Raw genomic sequence first — 17,738 nt, 5'->3', positions numbered from 1 at the left:
ATATTTAAGATCGATCCCCGGCTGTATAATCACTCCTCTGGTGCTCATTTTCTTCTAGGGCTGGTTCTGTAATTAGCAGATTCTGTGTGAGTTTGTGTAATGGCTGTGCTTCCCCTTTAGCTGCTGTGCTCCCCTGACCCACAGCACAGCCAGCCCGTGCAGACACCAGCAAGAGCCTGTGGGGTTTTGCAGCTCACAGCATGTCAGTCATCTTTTTTGGTGCAAAATGTTGTACATTCTTCATTTCTGCACTGCTTAAATGAGAAAATTTTATGCCTTTTCTAGAACAGAAAGAGAGGCAAGTTTTCACAGTACATGACTTCTTTAAGTGAACATGAAGGATTGATGTGTTAGTTATATAATTCATGTACACAGAAATGGTGCAAACAAGAACTGCAGTCTATTGTAAAACTCAGAGAATTGAATAAAAGAAAGAACTTTTCACAAAAAAAAAACATGTAATGCTATTTCTTTCAGAGAATGGCTTTCCCGACTGAAAAACAACATACCAGTATTTTATTTTATTTATTTTATTTTTCTATTTTATTTTATTTGTCCACAAGCTAGGTTTGCTCAGCTGAAGTCACTTCTGAATAACAGCAGAAGTCTGGTTTTGATCTGTCCCACCCTTTTGTAATGGTGTCATCAATGCTCACCATTTTAAGCAGAAGTGGGTTTTTAAATATGGTTGTATGAACAATTCACAAACACTGAATGTCTACTGCATGTGTCTTTGCAATAGACCAGTTGTTCTTAATAGATCCAAAGAACAGATACCTAAATGATAAAAAGAATGGAAGGCTGGTTTTGGGCTGCAAATGGGAATGCATTCACTTTTCCTGACCAGCTAGCCAACTTCCCATTAATCCTCTAAATGTAGAGGTTCATATATCTTCTCACCATCACCAACATCAGCTCTTTAGTCTCCAAAATGCTGAAATGAAAAGTACACCAGGCAAGAGAAAGACATTTCATCCACTACATTGTGGTTTAACCCCAGCTGGCAGCTCAGCCCCACAGAGCCCCTCGCTGGCTCCCTGCACTGGCATGGAGGAGAGAACTGGAAAGATAAAAGAGAAAACAGGGAAAATTCATCAGGTGAGGTAAAGACAGTTTAGTAGATAAAACAAAAGCCACACATGCAAACAAAGCAAACTACAGAATTCATTCTCACCTTCTCATGGCCAGGCAGTTGTTCAGGCATCCTAAGGGAAGTAGGGCTCCGCCACTGGGAGCCAAATTACCTGGGACCAAAAATGCCAACATTCCTAACATCCCCCTTTTTCTTCTCCTCCCACTTTACATGCTGATCATGACACCATATGCTCTGGGATTTTCCTTGGATCAGCTGGGTTCAGCTGTCCTGACTGTGTCCCCTCCCAATTCCCTGTGCCCTCCTAGCCCACCAAGGTGGTGTGAGATGAAAAGCAGCCAAGGCCTTGACTTTTGGAGGCCCTGCTGAGCCATAGCTAAAACATCCCTGCATTATCAACACTGTGTCCAGCACACACCCACAGCAGAGCCCCAGACCAGCTACTTTGAAGAAAACTAACTCTACCCTACACAAAACCAACACATCTTAATTGGAATGACATGCATGGATTGGGGTGCTGTGGATGCATTGCTGAACACACACAGTTATCTTATTTCACAGAGCTCCTAAATTAGGCACCACAAAGCAAACGTTTGCACTCCACAAGAGCCAGTGAGTTGCAGATCTGCCTTAAAGGACCTGATTTTCAAAACTTGGTTGATGATGCTGAAATCTCATGAAAGATGCAAATTCGCTTGGGCTGTAAAGCATTAGGGTACCAGATATACCAGCTCCTTGCACTCCTCTGGCATGAAAACACATCTCTCAAATGCCTGAAAACCCCATCGTGCTGCCCAGTGAAGACAAAATGATACACCTGGGCAAAGGGAATGCCTCCTGTGAAGCCAAAGGCCTCGGTCCAGCATGTAGCTGCATTCAGGTCTCCATTCTGAGACAGAGCAAGAGAGATGTGGCTTGTACCTGATGACCTGGCAGGGTGTCCTGCACCTCTGCTGGTGCTGGGGCTGGAGCTGGGGCTGGAGCTGGGGCTGGAGCTTCCTTCACCCTTGGAACCACTGGCAACCTTTTGAGAGGTCCCAGGCTGTAAAGAGATTGGGGAGATGTGCTTCTGTCAGAGGTTCTGTGTAACGGTGTTCACAGGGGTTTTCAGGTGAGGGAAGAGACGAGAATGTTGACTCCATGTTCAGAAGGCTTGATTTATTATTTTATGATATACATTACATTCAAACTATAATAAAAAGAATAGAAGGAAAAGTTTCATCTCAGAAGGCTAGCTAAGCTAAGAATAGAATAGAAAAGAATGATAACACAGGCAGCTGCCTCAGACTCTCTGTCCGAGCTAGCTCCACTGTGGTTGGCCATTAATTACAAACAAGCACATGAGACCAATCACAGATGGACCTGTAGCATTCCATAGCAGCAGATAACCATTTTTTACATTTTGTTCCTGAGGCCTCTCAGCTTCTCAGGAATAAAAAATCCTAAGAAAAGGATTTTACATGAAAAGATGTCTGCGACAGTTCTGCTACCAAGGGCCACTACCCCAGCTTCTAACTCCTGACACTGGCCCACAGCAAAGGCCTCACAACAAAAAAGAAAGAGTAGAAAATTAACTGCATGATGCATCAGTTAGTCCCACATACAGACACAGTCCCCCCACAGCTCTCTAACCAGCCCAGGAATGAATACGCCTCAGCTTTCAAGCTCGCTACACCAGCTGTCCCATTCTATCTCCAGCACCTGCAAGCCAGGTTTTTAGAGATTGTCAGGTGCCATAAAATGGCACTGTCACTGTGCAGGTCTGTGAGGGAGGGGTGGAGGAACAGCCCCTGAATCAACAGCAGGACACAAGCAGCTAAAGCTGTTCTTCTCAATCCCTTGGTGACTGAGGCTCTAAAAGTGTAATTCTACCTCTAATGAGAAATTAAAATGCTATTCAGCATAAGAGCCTTGGTTTTTATTGGCAAATGAGAAGGGATTTTTTTTCTGCTGAACAGAAAATAATCACTGTCTTTTTCTCCACAAGTGAGATCCTTTGTGTGCCACTCAGCAGCTCCCAAGCAACCCCCCATGGCTCCAGCACCCCCCCTGCCAGGCAGGAGGATGCAGCTCAGAGGTGCCTGGTTCAGTACAAGGGCATTTTGAATCTTTAAGGCCTGGATTTGGACTGCATATATATCCACAATGCATCCAAGCTTTAAATTCAGCTCTCTGTGCAACCTTATACAGAATAAAATTAACCCATTTAAAAGTAGCCTGTTAAAAATAGTGAGAAATTTCAAAGTATTTTAGAAGGTATTCAGTCCATCTGTTTCTCAGTTTAAAAGGAAATAAATATCCTCTATAATGCCAAACCAGGCAGAAATATTTTCTCCTTCTGTTCAAACTTAAAGTTATAGGACTGCTTTTGACAACATAAGCATTTTTTCTTTATCTTCCATTCTTTTTTTTCTCTTTGAATTATTAGTAGTTCAAAAGGTTTTCAATATTTTAAGCAAATTAAGGTTAGGGAAAATATATTTTGTAAGCTGAATATAATGAAGTGCCAATTTTATATGAAACTTTCACGCAAAAAATGACAGTAATGAAATCTCCATAGGGAGCAGGAGAAACAAAGCATGAGCTTTGCTTCCCTTCCTAAAAGGAAATGAAATTTCCTTTCGGGAAGGGAAAAGGGATCTTGCGATTTCAATGGGGACCAATAGAGGAATCTTTGGTGCATGTCCCTGCCCTTGATGGCATGTTATGCCTTTTGATGGCTTTGACTTAGGGAAAGATTTTTTCCGTTTTTTTTTTTTTAATTTTAAGTATCCATGCCATGTCTGTCATATCTTCCCCTCCAAGTTTTGTCTTCCTCCGTGACTTTTTCCCCTGCTTTTGCAACATCTTGGACCTTAGTTTTGGCATGTTTTGGTCCCTTGCAATGCAGCTCATTTCCTCCCAGCCTATTTTTTGAAGACACTAAAACTCCTGATTTTCTGTTTTTTTCAATTGCATTTCATTTGAAGCTATCTCCTTTCCAGAGTGTTTGTAAGCCTTTCTTTTGGGAATCGCAAGATTCCTTTTCCCTTCGCGAAAGGAAATTTCATATCCTTTCGGAAAGGGAAAAGAAATCTTGCGATTTCAATGGGGACCAATAGAGGAATCTTTGGTGCATGTCCCTGCCCTTGATGGCATGTTATGCCTTTTGATGGCTTTGACTTAGGGAAAGATGTTTTTCTTTTTTTTTTTTTAAGTATCCATGCCATGTCCCTCATATTTTGGTTGATGGGATATCGCTATCATTTTCCTGCTGTCTTCAGCCCTCTCATGACAATCTCCCCACCTCAGTGGCAGCAGAAACTGCATAGACACGTTCTTTGCTTTGCTTATTTTTTTTCACGTAACATAAATTTACAATTCATAATGTAGTCATTTACCTCAGAGATGCTGTATGGGTGTGCTGTGAATGAAGGTGGTGAGAAAAGCACTGCTGTTTTTCTCAAAGCTTTTTATCTCTGCCAAAATGAGAGAGGTGGGAATGGGATGCACTTCTGTGAACAACTTCAGCCATGCTTTTCTTCTTTTTCTTTTGTTTATTTCTTTTTGCTGTCCATTCAGCTCCAGAAGTGAGAATTAAATGGACATGGAGCAAAGTCCACACAGAGAATCAAAACCTGATTTTTATACTATGACCACCTGTACATTATCTTCTAATATCAGTAATGAATACATGACCCCACTAAAATCTTATCAGCCACACAGTGTATGGTTGATTAGGTTAGGGCCCTGGACATGGTCAGGAACAGCAGGAATAAGTGCACCTATATATGCTTTCTTGGTTTAATGGAGACATAATCTCGAATAAAAAAGTAAAAAGAAGTATGAGAAACCTATGTAAATTTGTATTATCTTCAATGGTATTTTTTATTTGTTCATTTCTAACCTGAGTAAATTACTCAAACTTCTTTTCAAGACACTCATGTCTTCTAGGAGAATGAAATACAAATTAAATACTTGTCAAGCAAAGAATTCACTTAGACCAGTATAGTCACTTAAACACTGGAAAAAACTCAATACAGAGTTAATAAAGTAAGGCAGTGAAAGTCTGAGAGCTGCCGTCTCTGGACAATCCCTATGGCATGATTCAGCTGAAAGACACATTCATTTGTTCTTCACGTAGTTTCAGAAATAAAGAATTTCAGAAGAAGTCATTAAAGGCCCTTATCCTAAAATAAATATATTCTTCATTTCCACTTTCAAGACCACAGCCAACATTATCTAGCTGGGAGCAGACAATATATCACAGGTTAGTTTAACAACTCCACACAGTGGCAGAGAGCTATAATTGACTTAGACATGTCATCCTCAGCAAGCGTTGTATCCTGAGCAAAAACCAGTAGCAGTTAGAGTTTGGAAGATATGTGTCAAAGAGATATGAGAAATAACCCATGGGCTTTAAATTAAATAATTAAACTACATGCAGTCTGTCACATGTTTTAATAGATCCACTCTAGAATCATGGTCATCCCAAGCCTTCCTGGCTCCAGAGAGACAAAGCTGGTGTCTGCTACTGAGATCTCTGCAGCTTTACAGCTGAACTATGGGCAAAACTTCATGGATAAAAAGATGAACTAGAACTAGAACTAGAACTAGAACTAGAACTAGAACTAGAACTAGAACTAGAACTAGAACTAGAAATTGAAATTGAAATTGAAATTGAAATTGAAATAGAAGAAACAGAAAGAGAAATAGAAATAATGGAAAGATAGATGGCAGAGTCCAGAGGGCCATGGCAGGTGGAAGAAGAGCAATGGGATATACATGAAACAGAGTACAGAAAATAATTTCTTCAGCCAGAACATGTACAACATGCATGGTCTCAAAATAACAAGCCAGGTGTGCTTTCAGCTAACTCAAAACTAGAAGAGAAACTGAAAGGGATGTGAGGCATCACTCCACTTTCCTCTTCAGCTTTTCTGTCTGAAGTTGACTAGAGAAAGCATTAGTTAAGAGAGCTACACTCTTGAATAGCAGAAAAGTGGAGCAATTGCAGGATGTAACAGAAGATTTCCAATTCCATGCAGGAATTGAAATGGAAAATGGCTTTACTTTAATAGTTCAGGTTCAATTTCTGTCTTTAGGTGAACTAAGGTTCCCACATTCCCCCTAAACACTCTCACTGAAGAGCAAACTTGGAAAAAAATTCTCCGCCTCTTTCTCTCCCCCTGCTTCTTTCTCTCCCCATGCTGTCTTCTGATTTCCCACATCTCATGTATGCCATCCCTGAGCGTCCCTGCTCCCAGAGGAGATCCAGATCCATCTGGTTTGCCATTGTGGCTGACTGCTGCTAGTGAAACCACGTTTAGCAGAGCCCTGCTGCAAGGGTGCCCAGCGCAGTCCAAGAGCAGAGGTTGTGCCCAGCTGTGCACAGCTCAAACAGCATCAGTACAGGCTGCAATCGACCAGGGCATTTTCTACCTTTGCAAAAATTTTGATTTAGGAGTGTCTGGTCTGGCAAAGTCCTGCTTTAGAACTGCAAGGTTTTGTTTGAATTTGTGGAGCTTCTCAGCTCAAAATTTATGGACAAGCTCTTGTGTATTTCTCCCTGTATGGTGGGATTTGAGTTTTTTAAAATACTCACTGCTTTACCAAAATATGAAAAGAAACTTTTATTTCAAACTATGTTTACCCTTCATCCTCATCCAAAGTGCTGTTTCATGTTGATATTTGAATTTATTTAAAATTAAAAATTCTGCATCAGAGAAAATATATTCAAGAAAAATAATTGTCAGTATTGATGTGGTCAGCACTTGTCCAAACCAACTTGTGTATCTCTATATAAGCCTTTTGTTAAAAAGTGATTCCTTACTCTGTTTGTGATGCAAAATATGCATCTGAGAGTCCAAGGCATTTTGCAAGGCATTATCTACAATTCAACTGGTAATCATTTAAATGAAGGTTTTATAAAAAAGATACAGCTGTAAAGCTCTTCAAAGCAGCCCTTGGGAACATAAGCTGCATTGCAGTTTTCCCCTCAATTTCACAAACTGCCATACATTTAGTTTATAATAACTGCTTTAAGTAATTTAAAATTAAAGCATTTGGCTCCCAGTGATGCTATGTAATGCTATTTTAATAAGAGTGAGTGCAGCTACGACATGGACCAGTGTAACTACATAATCCTGAATGGCAGGCTCTCTGTGCAGGAATTTTCTCATTAATTTCACACTTTGCCGTCTCATATTCCTATCTTGGCCCTGTTTAATCTTATGGCAGGAGTGAAATTCTATTTGAACAACTCTGGTGATGATGAAATTAACTTAAAGCCATTTACAACCAAGCTATGATGTGCACTTTTTTCTGCCTCCCTACCTTCTAACTCATGTGCTGTGGTAGGTTTTTTCCTTTTTCTGGCCACTTAGACCTCTTCTCATACCTTCTCCATCCATACAAACATACCAGTTCACTTATCCTGACATACAGTTCAATTTAAACATTCCTGGGACAGCTGGATTCTCTGTGTCTGGCACTTTTGACTGGAGAGCTACGCTCTGATGAGTGAGTGACAACATATAGAACAAAATTCCTCTGCCATCTCTTCAGCAAAATCAGTGGCAGTGTGGTTCTCCTCTGTAAGCAAAATACATATCTACCTTTTATTTTCCTTCTCTACATCTCTTATATATAAATAACTTCACAGCCATAACAGATAATCTATAAAATATAGTAATGCTGGACTGGGGGTGGGGGGGCACAGTAAAACATTATGAAAAGACAACAAATCCATTTAATAGCACACTGTGAAAGATGGAGAATGTCTGTGGTCTGTGACGCAGAGGAAGTGGACTAATGTTTTTATCTTGTATCCATCAAGGCCAAATTTCCAAAACATTATGAAGTCTATGTATTCTGATCCCTAAATTCTTTTCTTTTCCTTCTCTTAGGGCTTACTTGTGGCTACCATATTCTGCTTCTTCAATGGTGAGGTAAGTACATGAAATGCAGAAAATGATCAGAACTTGTAAAATAGTCATCCTGCTGTTCATTAATGCAGATGAGAAGCATGTCACACTGCAAACTTTGAAGCCACACCAAGTTGCTTTTAGTCTCTACACACACCAGTGGTGTGCATTTCTGACAGCTCTGTGCAGAGTGTGACTGGAATATCCCTGAGCAGATTAATCAGCTCTGTTACCATTACAAAGCAGATGGCACCTAGTGAGGTACAGGCATGACACTCTGACCCTACTATCTGCAAGTTTGAGATGGAGGTCTAAGTGAAGGTGAAAAATGCTTTACACCCCTTCCTTCCCCAGAACAGCAGGAAGGAGCACAACACTCAATAAGAAGCACAGAAGGCATTCAGGGATCTGTCTGAAGAATGCAGTGGGGAGCTCAGGCCAGAGCCACAGCAAATCCATCCCTGGCAGCACTGTCACAGGTGGAGGAGTGCAATTGCTTGAGCTCCTTTGAGGACTAGCAGTGGCCTTTTTACAGTCAGTGTTTCTTGTGTAGCAATTGAGAAATAAAAATCCTTAAGGCAAAGATCTCTCCCAATCTCTTACAGCTGGATCATATATGTGAATATACACCTACAGTGGGTTTTAGATCCACTTTACTACTTTTTTTTTTTTTACAAAAAATAGCATGTTAAAATATGTCAAGAACCATTTAAATTTCTGCAGTAAGAATTTTTCCAAAGATGGTTGGCAGAAAAAAACTTTTTCAACACATCAAGAGCATTCAACTGTAGCGAAATAAAATACCATATATCTTAACAAAGCTAGGAAGTCCATTAAAAAGTTCACTTTCGGTCCAAAGCAGATGAATTAGATACAGAACAAACTTTGTGATGCTAGCACTCAGTAAATAAAGAGAGACATTTGTGCTCCACACTGATGTTTTGATAGAGACTGGAAACAGGCTATCTTATTGATAAGGTGTTACTGGCTGATTTTATAACATTCAGGATAGCAGAGAGTATTAAATTCTGCCACTGTTTGTCAACATTTCTGTACATTTTCCTCTGGTTGGCTCCCTGTGTAAATGTACAGAGAAACTGAAGAATAAAAAAGATGAGAGCCTTCAGCTGCAGTTCTGTAGCATGGCTCCTCAGGAGGGATGACAGAGAATGGCAAAATGTGAGCAGCTAATCACAGCACAACCTCACACAAAGTGAGAGCTGTAAGATCACACTACAGAGGTTCACAGTTTCATGCATCCAACTAAAAGTTGAAGACATGCACAACTCTTTTCCTAACACATTTCTGTCCCCAGTATCTGCAGGCTACTATCACCTTTCTCCTTCTGCTTTACTGTCATCACTCTGACACAGCTGAATATCCATGCCCTGGAAACAAAGACAAACTTCTGATACTCCCTAGTATGGAGGACCTAGAAGAAAGTAGAGACCAGTCAGTCAGCTTTTGAAGCATCCTCTGCCTATAAGAGTGACTGCATCACTGTGTGCAGCCAGTACTCCAGTGTCCCCCTCCAAGCAATGTGTTACCCCAAAATCCCGATCCTGAACATTGCCTTCTTCACTCCTCCCAGTGCCCCCTGCATTTTTTTCAGATTAGATTTTGCAAAACAAATTCCCTTTATGTTTTATAGCTTTACTGCAAGAGGTTGATTCTCCGTCTCTAATGAGAACACCCAGATTTGTCTAGATTAAAGGTTGTAGCAATGTTAAAAATGTGGAAAGGTCACAACAAAATGCACTGAAAACATAAAGTATCTTAAAATATATTAGTTGCTTAGTTTCATCAACTAGCTCTAATTCCAAAGTACTTTTGGCAAAGCTCAAAGTCAGAAGAGCACGGCCACTTTTACAATCCCAGGGATACAATTCTCAAAGTATGCACTAAGGAATACATCTGAAGCATCTGCTTGCCAATATGTATGATTGATCCTTGGTGGAGCAGCTGATCAGAAACATGGATCAAAGTCAGGCAGTAAAAACAAATTACTGTGAGGACACAGGTTTCTCAGACTTGCTGAGAGTGATTTTATTGGTGCTTGTGTACTTGTCACCATTACAGCCTTTTCAAAATCATTGCATCTGCTTCAGATTTGCAGATTGTCAATGGCAGGAGTGCTGGAAAACCCTCTCATTCTTTTCTTCTAGAAAATTTTATTTAGGGAAGTTTTTTTAGAATTTCCCATTAAGGTGAGCAGTGTCAAAGATGACACCTCTCTAACACAGACTCAAGACAGTTTGGTGCTATTTGCAGCAGCACATAACCCATGAACACCCAGCAAATTTCATGCACTAGACTGTCTGGGCTGGGATGGGCTGGGCCAGGAGAGGATGAAAGGTTTGTGATCCTTTCTTCCCATTTATTTCTGCAGTTACACAATCTCTAGATATATAAGGCACAAAACCTATAGAAAAACAGCAACAGACTAATGCAAAGCTGCTTTTAGAGCCCTCTAAAGGGAGCATTAATATGAGTTTGACCAAGAAAACTGAGCTAATCTCCCTCAGTCCTGGTGTATGCAGAAGTACACAGACCAAAGACACAGTGTGGTCTTCAGCCATGATATACGATTGTTTCCAAGTTGCTGCATATATCTACTGCCATAGAGGCTAAAATTATTTCTCATGAGAAAATTTAGTGTGGGGCAGGGAGATTAATTTTAGTACTGCAGAAGCTTGGCTAATCTGGGATTTACTTTTTTCCTACTGGAACATTTAACTTCAAGACTGAAACACATGAAGCTTAGCCAGGACAAACAGTGCTAAACTCAGAACCACTTTAGTGTGTTTTGTAGTGCATTAATCACTGCTGCCTCACTAACATCACTTTAGTACCATGAGCCCATCTATAGAAATAAATCTAAACATAATAATAAAAAAGCTGTACTAATGTCTGCGTTCATCTGGAAGAACACATAAACAATGTTTGGTTTTTTTGCTTTTGAAATGAAAAATCTTCTTGTACATTTTCCTATAAAATCTTGGTGTCCAGTAGAACTGCAGTTTCTCTGTCCAACAGCTACAGTTTTGTAGAGATAATCCAAGGTTTCTGCAATAGCCTGCTCACCAGACCACATTTTCAAGCCTGGGATTGCTTCTAGACTGCAAGGCTGGACAACAGAATGGAAAGTCTATTTGGGGAAAAAGCAGCCATGTATCTTCTGTGCCAATGAGGTGTGAATGGCTAATAGAGAACAGAAAAACCTTTAAAGTCTTGAAGACCAGAGTAAACAAACTTGGGGTCTTCACTGCTTCAGTGGTTGCTTTCTTTTATCTGCCATCACAGTGGAAAGCACGGCAGGCATCACCGTGTGCCTTGTGGTCCCCAGGTGCCTCCTCAGTCATTAATACATCGTGGCTTTGCATGTGATTTTCAGTAATGCTGCTTACATATTTAAAGTTCATGCCTGAATGGTTTTAGCTGGCACTGAGTTATGATCATCTGAGATTCTTGGAGTCGTGGCAGAAAATTAGCTTAACAAGTTCTACTCAAATGCAGCAACTTGTACAATCCATTATCCATTTGTGGACAGATCCTTTTGTACAAACAAGCAGTTCAGCAGAGAACAAAAAAAAAAAAAAGATGCTTTGACCTTGTGCTCTCTCTGCTCTGTGGAGCCTTTTAGACCTTTATAATGGCACTTCTGATCATGGGCTGAACAGGAAGGGATGTGGCTGTTGTCTACCCATCACACATGCGGTGTAAGCATCACTCTCTCTGAAGAAGAAAATTATAAACTCCTCATGACAGGCCCTGTAAGACTCAGGGACATTGTTCTTCCCTCTCCAGTTAACCACACTGTCATCTCCAGACCTATGGCAGACTCCAGTTCAGCTGAGAGCAGCTGGGGAGCTTCTCAGGAGCTTCTCACCTGCACAGCAGCTCCTCTCCCCATGCAAGAGTGATCGAAGCCTTGGGGTCTGTGCAGGGGGCAGGGGAAGGAGAGGGCTAGAAAGGAACAGCAAGTCTCTAAGAGCAGGCTCTTGCTGCCTTCACTGGAGATGCTGACATTAATCCAAATGGATGAAGTGCTGTGAAATGCAAACATGGCCAGCCTGGGGCAGAGGTGAAGGCCAGAAGGGCACAGTGGCTGGTGACTGTGGTGCAGGGGGGAGAGGTGGCTGCAGGCGGAGCCACTGTGCACACACAAGGTTTCTGCATTATCCTCCTTGTGTTTGCCCTAGATGCCCCAGTGAGACATGGAGAAAGTCACTGTCCTGGTACTTATGAAGATTTCTTCTTCCAGTCCCTCCCCATAGTTTTTGGGGTAAAGCTAAAAAATTCATACTGTAACATCAGAAGGCAATTTTAAAGTGACTAAAATCTTTACAAAGTTTAACTCATGTAATATTTCTGTATCAAGTGCTACCACTGCATTATTCTTTGACCCAGTAATTCTTTCTCACTAATAAACTTGGGTGATAGTGTGATAAAACATCCCCACATGCAGCTATTTCATTTTAATTCTCAACATTGACATAGTAAACCTTGCTCAGAGCCCAAGTAATTAAAGTTCCATTGTGACCATATTCCTTCCTGCACTGGATATCTAATTAACCTCCACAGAGCCATTTGGTTTTTTCCTTTATGTGTAAGGAGAAGGTGAATAGCAATACACTCTCCAAATGACAGTGCCTACCTCAGCAGGACCACAGAAACTTTTAGATTCCTGTCATCACAGTGCCTTACTTGCACCTGCCTTCCTCTGGAGGAGAGGGTCATTTACATCAGATTATTGTGCCAAACTGCTGCTATTCTCACTTTGTGTTGTTCAGAATCACTGATCTAAACAAAAAGAGCCAGGATTTGCCCACTTTCTGCTCATGTCACAAAACTAACAAGAGCTGTCATGCATAGACATGCAGCTGGAGAAGTCTTTCTTATTCCTTGGCAAGACTCAATAGTTTAAATAATTATCTAATACTATGTATAACACCACTCCTAATGTAAGTGTTGAATAAAATATCTTATTCTTAGCAGATGACTGTTCAACAGTTGAAATCCTCTATGCTATGCAGAGGGCTGTGACCATATTTTGTGAGCACAGAACCTGTTCTTAAATTACCAGAATAAAATCTTTGTTTAGCTGTCCTGATCCTCTAACTCTTTCTACAAAATTATTCCTGGCAAGCTCATGAAGTGTACTTACACTTTGCCATTCATGGCAATTCTCATTACTCAAGGCTGATCTTCTTCAGGTATCAAAATGCATTAGGCATTTCAGAGGCAGCATCAGCCTTTCCTTTCCTTTCCTTTCCTTTCCTTTCCTTTCCTTTCCTTTCCTTTCCTTTCCTTTCCTTTCCTTTCCTTTCCTTTCCTTTCCTTTCCTTTCCTTTCCTTTCCTTTCCTTTCCTTTCCTTTCCTTTCCTTTCCTTTCCTTTCCTTTCCTTTCCTTTCCTTTCCTTTCCTTTCCTTTCCTTTCCTTTCCTTTCCTTTCCTTTCCTTTCCTTTCCTTTCCTTTCCTTTCCTTTCCTTTTCCCTTTCCCTTTCCCTTTCCCTTTCCCTTTCCCTTTCCCTTTCCCTTTCCCTTTCCCTTTCCCTTTCCCTTTCCCTTTCCCTTTCCCTTTCCCTTTCCCTTTCCCTTTCCCTTTCTGTCACAGGTGTTTGAATTACAACAATATTATATTATTATACAATATTATATATTATTTTGCAATATTGCATATAAATCTATATTGTATATATTGTATATACATATTATATATGTATACATACATCGTGTATACATATAATTATTTTATATATATTTATATTATATTAACACTATATATATTATATTATATTATATTATATTATATTATATTATATTATATTATATTATATTATATTTTATTTTATTTTATTTTATATTATATATTGTATATTATATATTGTATAATATTATAAATTATGTTATATATATATATATAAAATAATGTTATTGTAGAATACAATGTTATTGTATTTGTTGCCTCGCTGTAACAGAGTGTTTCCGTGGCAGGTGCAAGGAGCTCTGAAGAGGCAGTGGGCGCAGTACAAGACGCAGTGGGGCCAGCGGCGCCGGGAGCACTGCTCCACGCGATCTACCTCCTACACGGCCACGTCCATCACTGAGGTCCCTGTGTACCTGTACCACCACGATGCCAACAATGAACACTTGAATGGCAGATACGCAGAGGACTCTGAACTTGTTGCGTTAAAATCTGGAGACACGTCTGCCTAGCTCAGCACCAGCTGCAAACACATTGTTTCATGTTCTGCTTGTGAGGAAATTGGGGAGAAGGGTGGGAGTGTGGAAATCCAAGATGCTGTGTCAAAGTGCAGGCCCAGGCAGAAGGACACATCCTATTCAAACCACATCAACCTCTGACAGCAATGATGTAGAGGGAGTGTGATACAGACCTGGAATAGCATTTCTTCCGCAGAAGGGAGTGAACATGGACCTGCCCACCAGGCTCTGTAATCTCCACATCTCCTGATACCTGTATGAAGTGACCATCTGACATTTGTAACAGCCCCAGGTAGCCAATAGCAAAGAGGAAAGAAAGAACCAGTATGTGGCAATTGGAAACTTTCAGCAGTTTTTGCTTTTGGTACTTTTCATTAACACTAGATTTTAAACCATCAACTTTCACAAAGTGTAACTGACTTGGAGTCATTTATTTTTCCCTTTAAATTAGCTTGATGACTGCTTAAAAGATTTTACACATTGCCAGAAAAATCAACCATATGAACAACAGAAGGGCATTCCAAAGTATTGAAATCTTGATGCTTTCCAAAGAATGCCACAAAATAATACCATCCCCAAAGGATATCCCAAAATATTATCATCCCTTTAGCAGGAGCATAAAGCAAATTAAGATGAAATAGTCATTGCATACCAAGATCTCAAACACCCTCAGAGATACAAATCAATTCTTCAGGCTTAATGACACAAGTCCTGAAGGCATCTCAGAATAGATTTCATTTAACAATACTGGTAGTTCAAGAATATGTATTTATAGGAAAAATTGTCACCCTATTACTCTACCCAGAAACTCATCATTAAGACTCAATTCGCTCACTCTGAATAAGCTTTGAAATTAGTTCGGGAACTATGTTTTATTTAATAAGCATTCTGAGTTGAGTGCTAGATGAATGCTTGTCTCTGTTATAAATTTGTTATCATGGCAGAAAATGCTCCTATGAAAGAAATCAGGAATCAATATCATAGCCCAGGAAGCATCTGCTTTTAGAATATGGTTGTTCTCCTGAGTTCCTAATCATTACATAGTCTTGCCAAAACCTTTATAATCTATTTCTGCTTCTATTGAAATTAGCACACAAATCCCTGTTAACTTGGATGAGCAATGAACAACTCTCTTCAGTGTTCAGGAATGAGTTACGCAATACAGTTCAGTGTAGACTTCAAAAACACGAGGCCATTTCCTCCACAGTGATTTGAAACCATTTTTAAATGTTGTATCCAGCCAGGCTGAATTTCCTTCCCTGACACAACCAGACCCTAAGCTTTACCCTCAATTTGTAGATTTTAAATGGAGGAAAAATCTACGTGTCTAGTTACATGAGTCACCACCTCCCTGGAAAAGTCCCCTTCAGAAGCAAGTTCATGAGGCAGAGCTGTAAAGCAAGCACTGTGAAAAGGGACCAGATTCACCCTGTCCATACACGAGGCAATGCCTTGCAGGGAGGGAGGCTGCTCTGTTTTCACCACCAGCACACCCGCCAGCTGTGTACCATGGCACATTGTCCCCAGAATGAGGAGGAAGCTGCCAGCTCTGCCACTGTAGAACAAAGGAGGAGCTGGGGAACAAGAAGGAGTTGTCTGCTGGCGGTGCAGATCACCACACGGTCAGTCCAGCGGAACACCCACAAGAAAACAGCATCGTGTGTGCTTGTTCAATACCTACTTTTCAGACTTCCAGGAATACAAAGACAGTTACTTTTTCAAACAGTATTTCTCATATTGCAATTTCTACTTTCACCAGTGAACAATACGAAATGGAGGAGCCAGTTGTTAAAGACAATAAATTGGCTCTGCTACGAATCTGTATTATTCTGAATAGCTTTGGGGCACACTGCACTTCCCAGGAGGGCTGCAAGAAGGCATTCCTGCTTTCTAAAGACACAGATGAGCTGATTGTAAAAGAAATGTGAATAATATAGAGAGTTTAATAATGAACATGTCAGTTTTAATAATGTAAAGTTTACAACATGTAAGTGCAAGTTGTTCCACAGTCAGCTACGTTCATGTGGATGTACAAAATGGAAATGCTTTACCATTATACTGATTGTTTTCTTTCTTCTATAGTGATATTTTCTTGCTCTGTTTAGTAGAGTGCTCTGAAAAGTCACATTCAGAATCTGAGGTTTAGGATATTGTTTGCAGCTTTGTTGTTCTTGTGTCAGTCTTTATGGAAGTTTTGGTTTCAGTCAAGGGATGATGATTTCACAAAAAAAATTGGTAAAACATACGCACTGACTTTAGGGCTGTCATCACACTTGGGTTTTGTAGGAAAGGCTGAGTTTTAAAGGTACTTACTGAGTAATTTCTAATCAAAATATTTTCCAATGGGAAATGCTATTTTTCTTCATCTCAACATGGTTTGAAATGCCATAATTGCACACATAAGGTACATTTTATTCTCTGCTTTATAAATAGCACCATACACTAGTGACAGTAATATTGAGAATGCTGATACAACCTCAATAATTCCAATTATGACAGTAGGCTGATTTGACTCAAATAGATTTCAGAAGAACAGCAGAAACATATAATTAATGTATCAGTGTATCAAAAAGTACGGAAGGAGCTGACACTTGAATCAGCGGATTTTAAGAGGAAAACAACCTCACATTTATCACCTCTGCAGTATCTGCTTCCTCTCAAACACCACACCCAACACATGAAAACCCAGTTTAGTGAGCATTTGCTCTTGCAGAAGGTTTTGTGTGGTTGCTCTGAGCAACCAAATCTATCAGGAAGATAGATTTAGATGGATGCTGTTTGTTATGCTTTATGCGATACAGAAACACAGCACAAATTAAAATATTTGTTGTGGCATGGGATGTTGAAAGTAAGACTTGATTTTTATTTTATTTACTTAATAAATATATTTTATCTGAAATAAAACAGCAACAAAAGTACAACAGGCAATTTTCTGTGTATTAAAATTGTTAGCAATAATGCTACCTTAATTAAAACACTACAGAATGCTCACATAGCAAAATAACTCTGCTTTAGGATAACAATAATCCCACAAAAGTGGTGGATTTCTGTTCTCTTCTCCCATTCTTTGCCAGCCTCAATAAACAAAATATGAGCAGACTTACAAAGATGGAAAGCTGAAATACTGAAAATGTGAAGGTACCTACATTTCCACTGCTAGGAATTTTCAAAATTCGGTGTGTCTTTGTGAAGCTAAATACTGCTCAAAAATTTGAGGATTTGTAACCTAAAGTCAATTGCATTGAATGAGTAATTGATCCCAAGCTAATGAGAATCTGCAGTGTGAACATGCCCTCTCTGCTCTCTACACAACTTTTTATGCATTTCCAGATGGATCCCAAATCTGCATTTAGGAACCCCTTTACTAAGAATTCAGAGCATAACTGAGAAAATAAAGTAAATCTCAGCATCACAAATACAGATCAGCATGGTGCCCTCATCCTAATAAAGAACAGCTGTTTTTACCTGTGAACTCAAGTGCTGAGAAGGCTCCCATTGCTGAGCATGTCCTACT

General features: G+C 40.0%; 1 protein-coding gene across 1 annotated transcript in view; it reads left to right on the top strand.

Moving 5' to 3' along the window:
- The window catches only part of CALCR (calcitonin receptor), a 157,179-nt gene extending 140,126 nt beyond the window's left edge, over positions 1 to 17,053 (top strand). Inside the window, exons 12-13 of the mRNA XM_059469578.1 lie at positions 7,981 to 8,022; positions 13,997 to 17,053. Of these exons, the coding sequence (XP_059325561.1) occupies positions 7,981 to 8,022; positions 13,997 to 14,218 (264 nt within the window). The 3' untranslated portion in view covers positions 14,219 to 17,053. The remainder of the gene's footprint in view (positions 1 to 7,980; positions 8,023 to 13,996) is intronic.
- Positions 17,054 to 17,738: the final 685 nt, after the last annotated feature.

Source organism: Ammospiza nelsoni, chromosome 1, assembly GCF_027579445.1.
Source record: "Ammospiza nelsoni isolate bAmmNel1 chromosome 1, bAmmNel1.pri, whole genome shotgun sequence".
Lineage (NCBI taxonomy): Eukaryota > Metazoa > Chordata > Aves > Passeriformes > Passerellidae > Ammospiza > Ammospiza nelsoni.
This window is presented reverse-complemented; position numbering and strand designations above follow the sequence as displayed.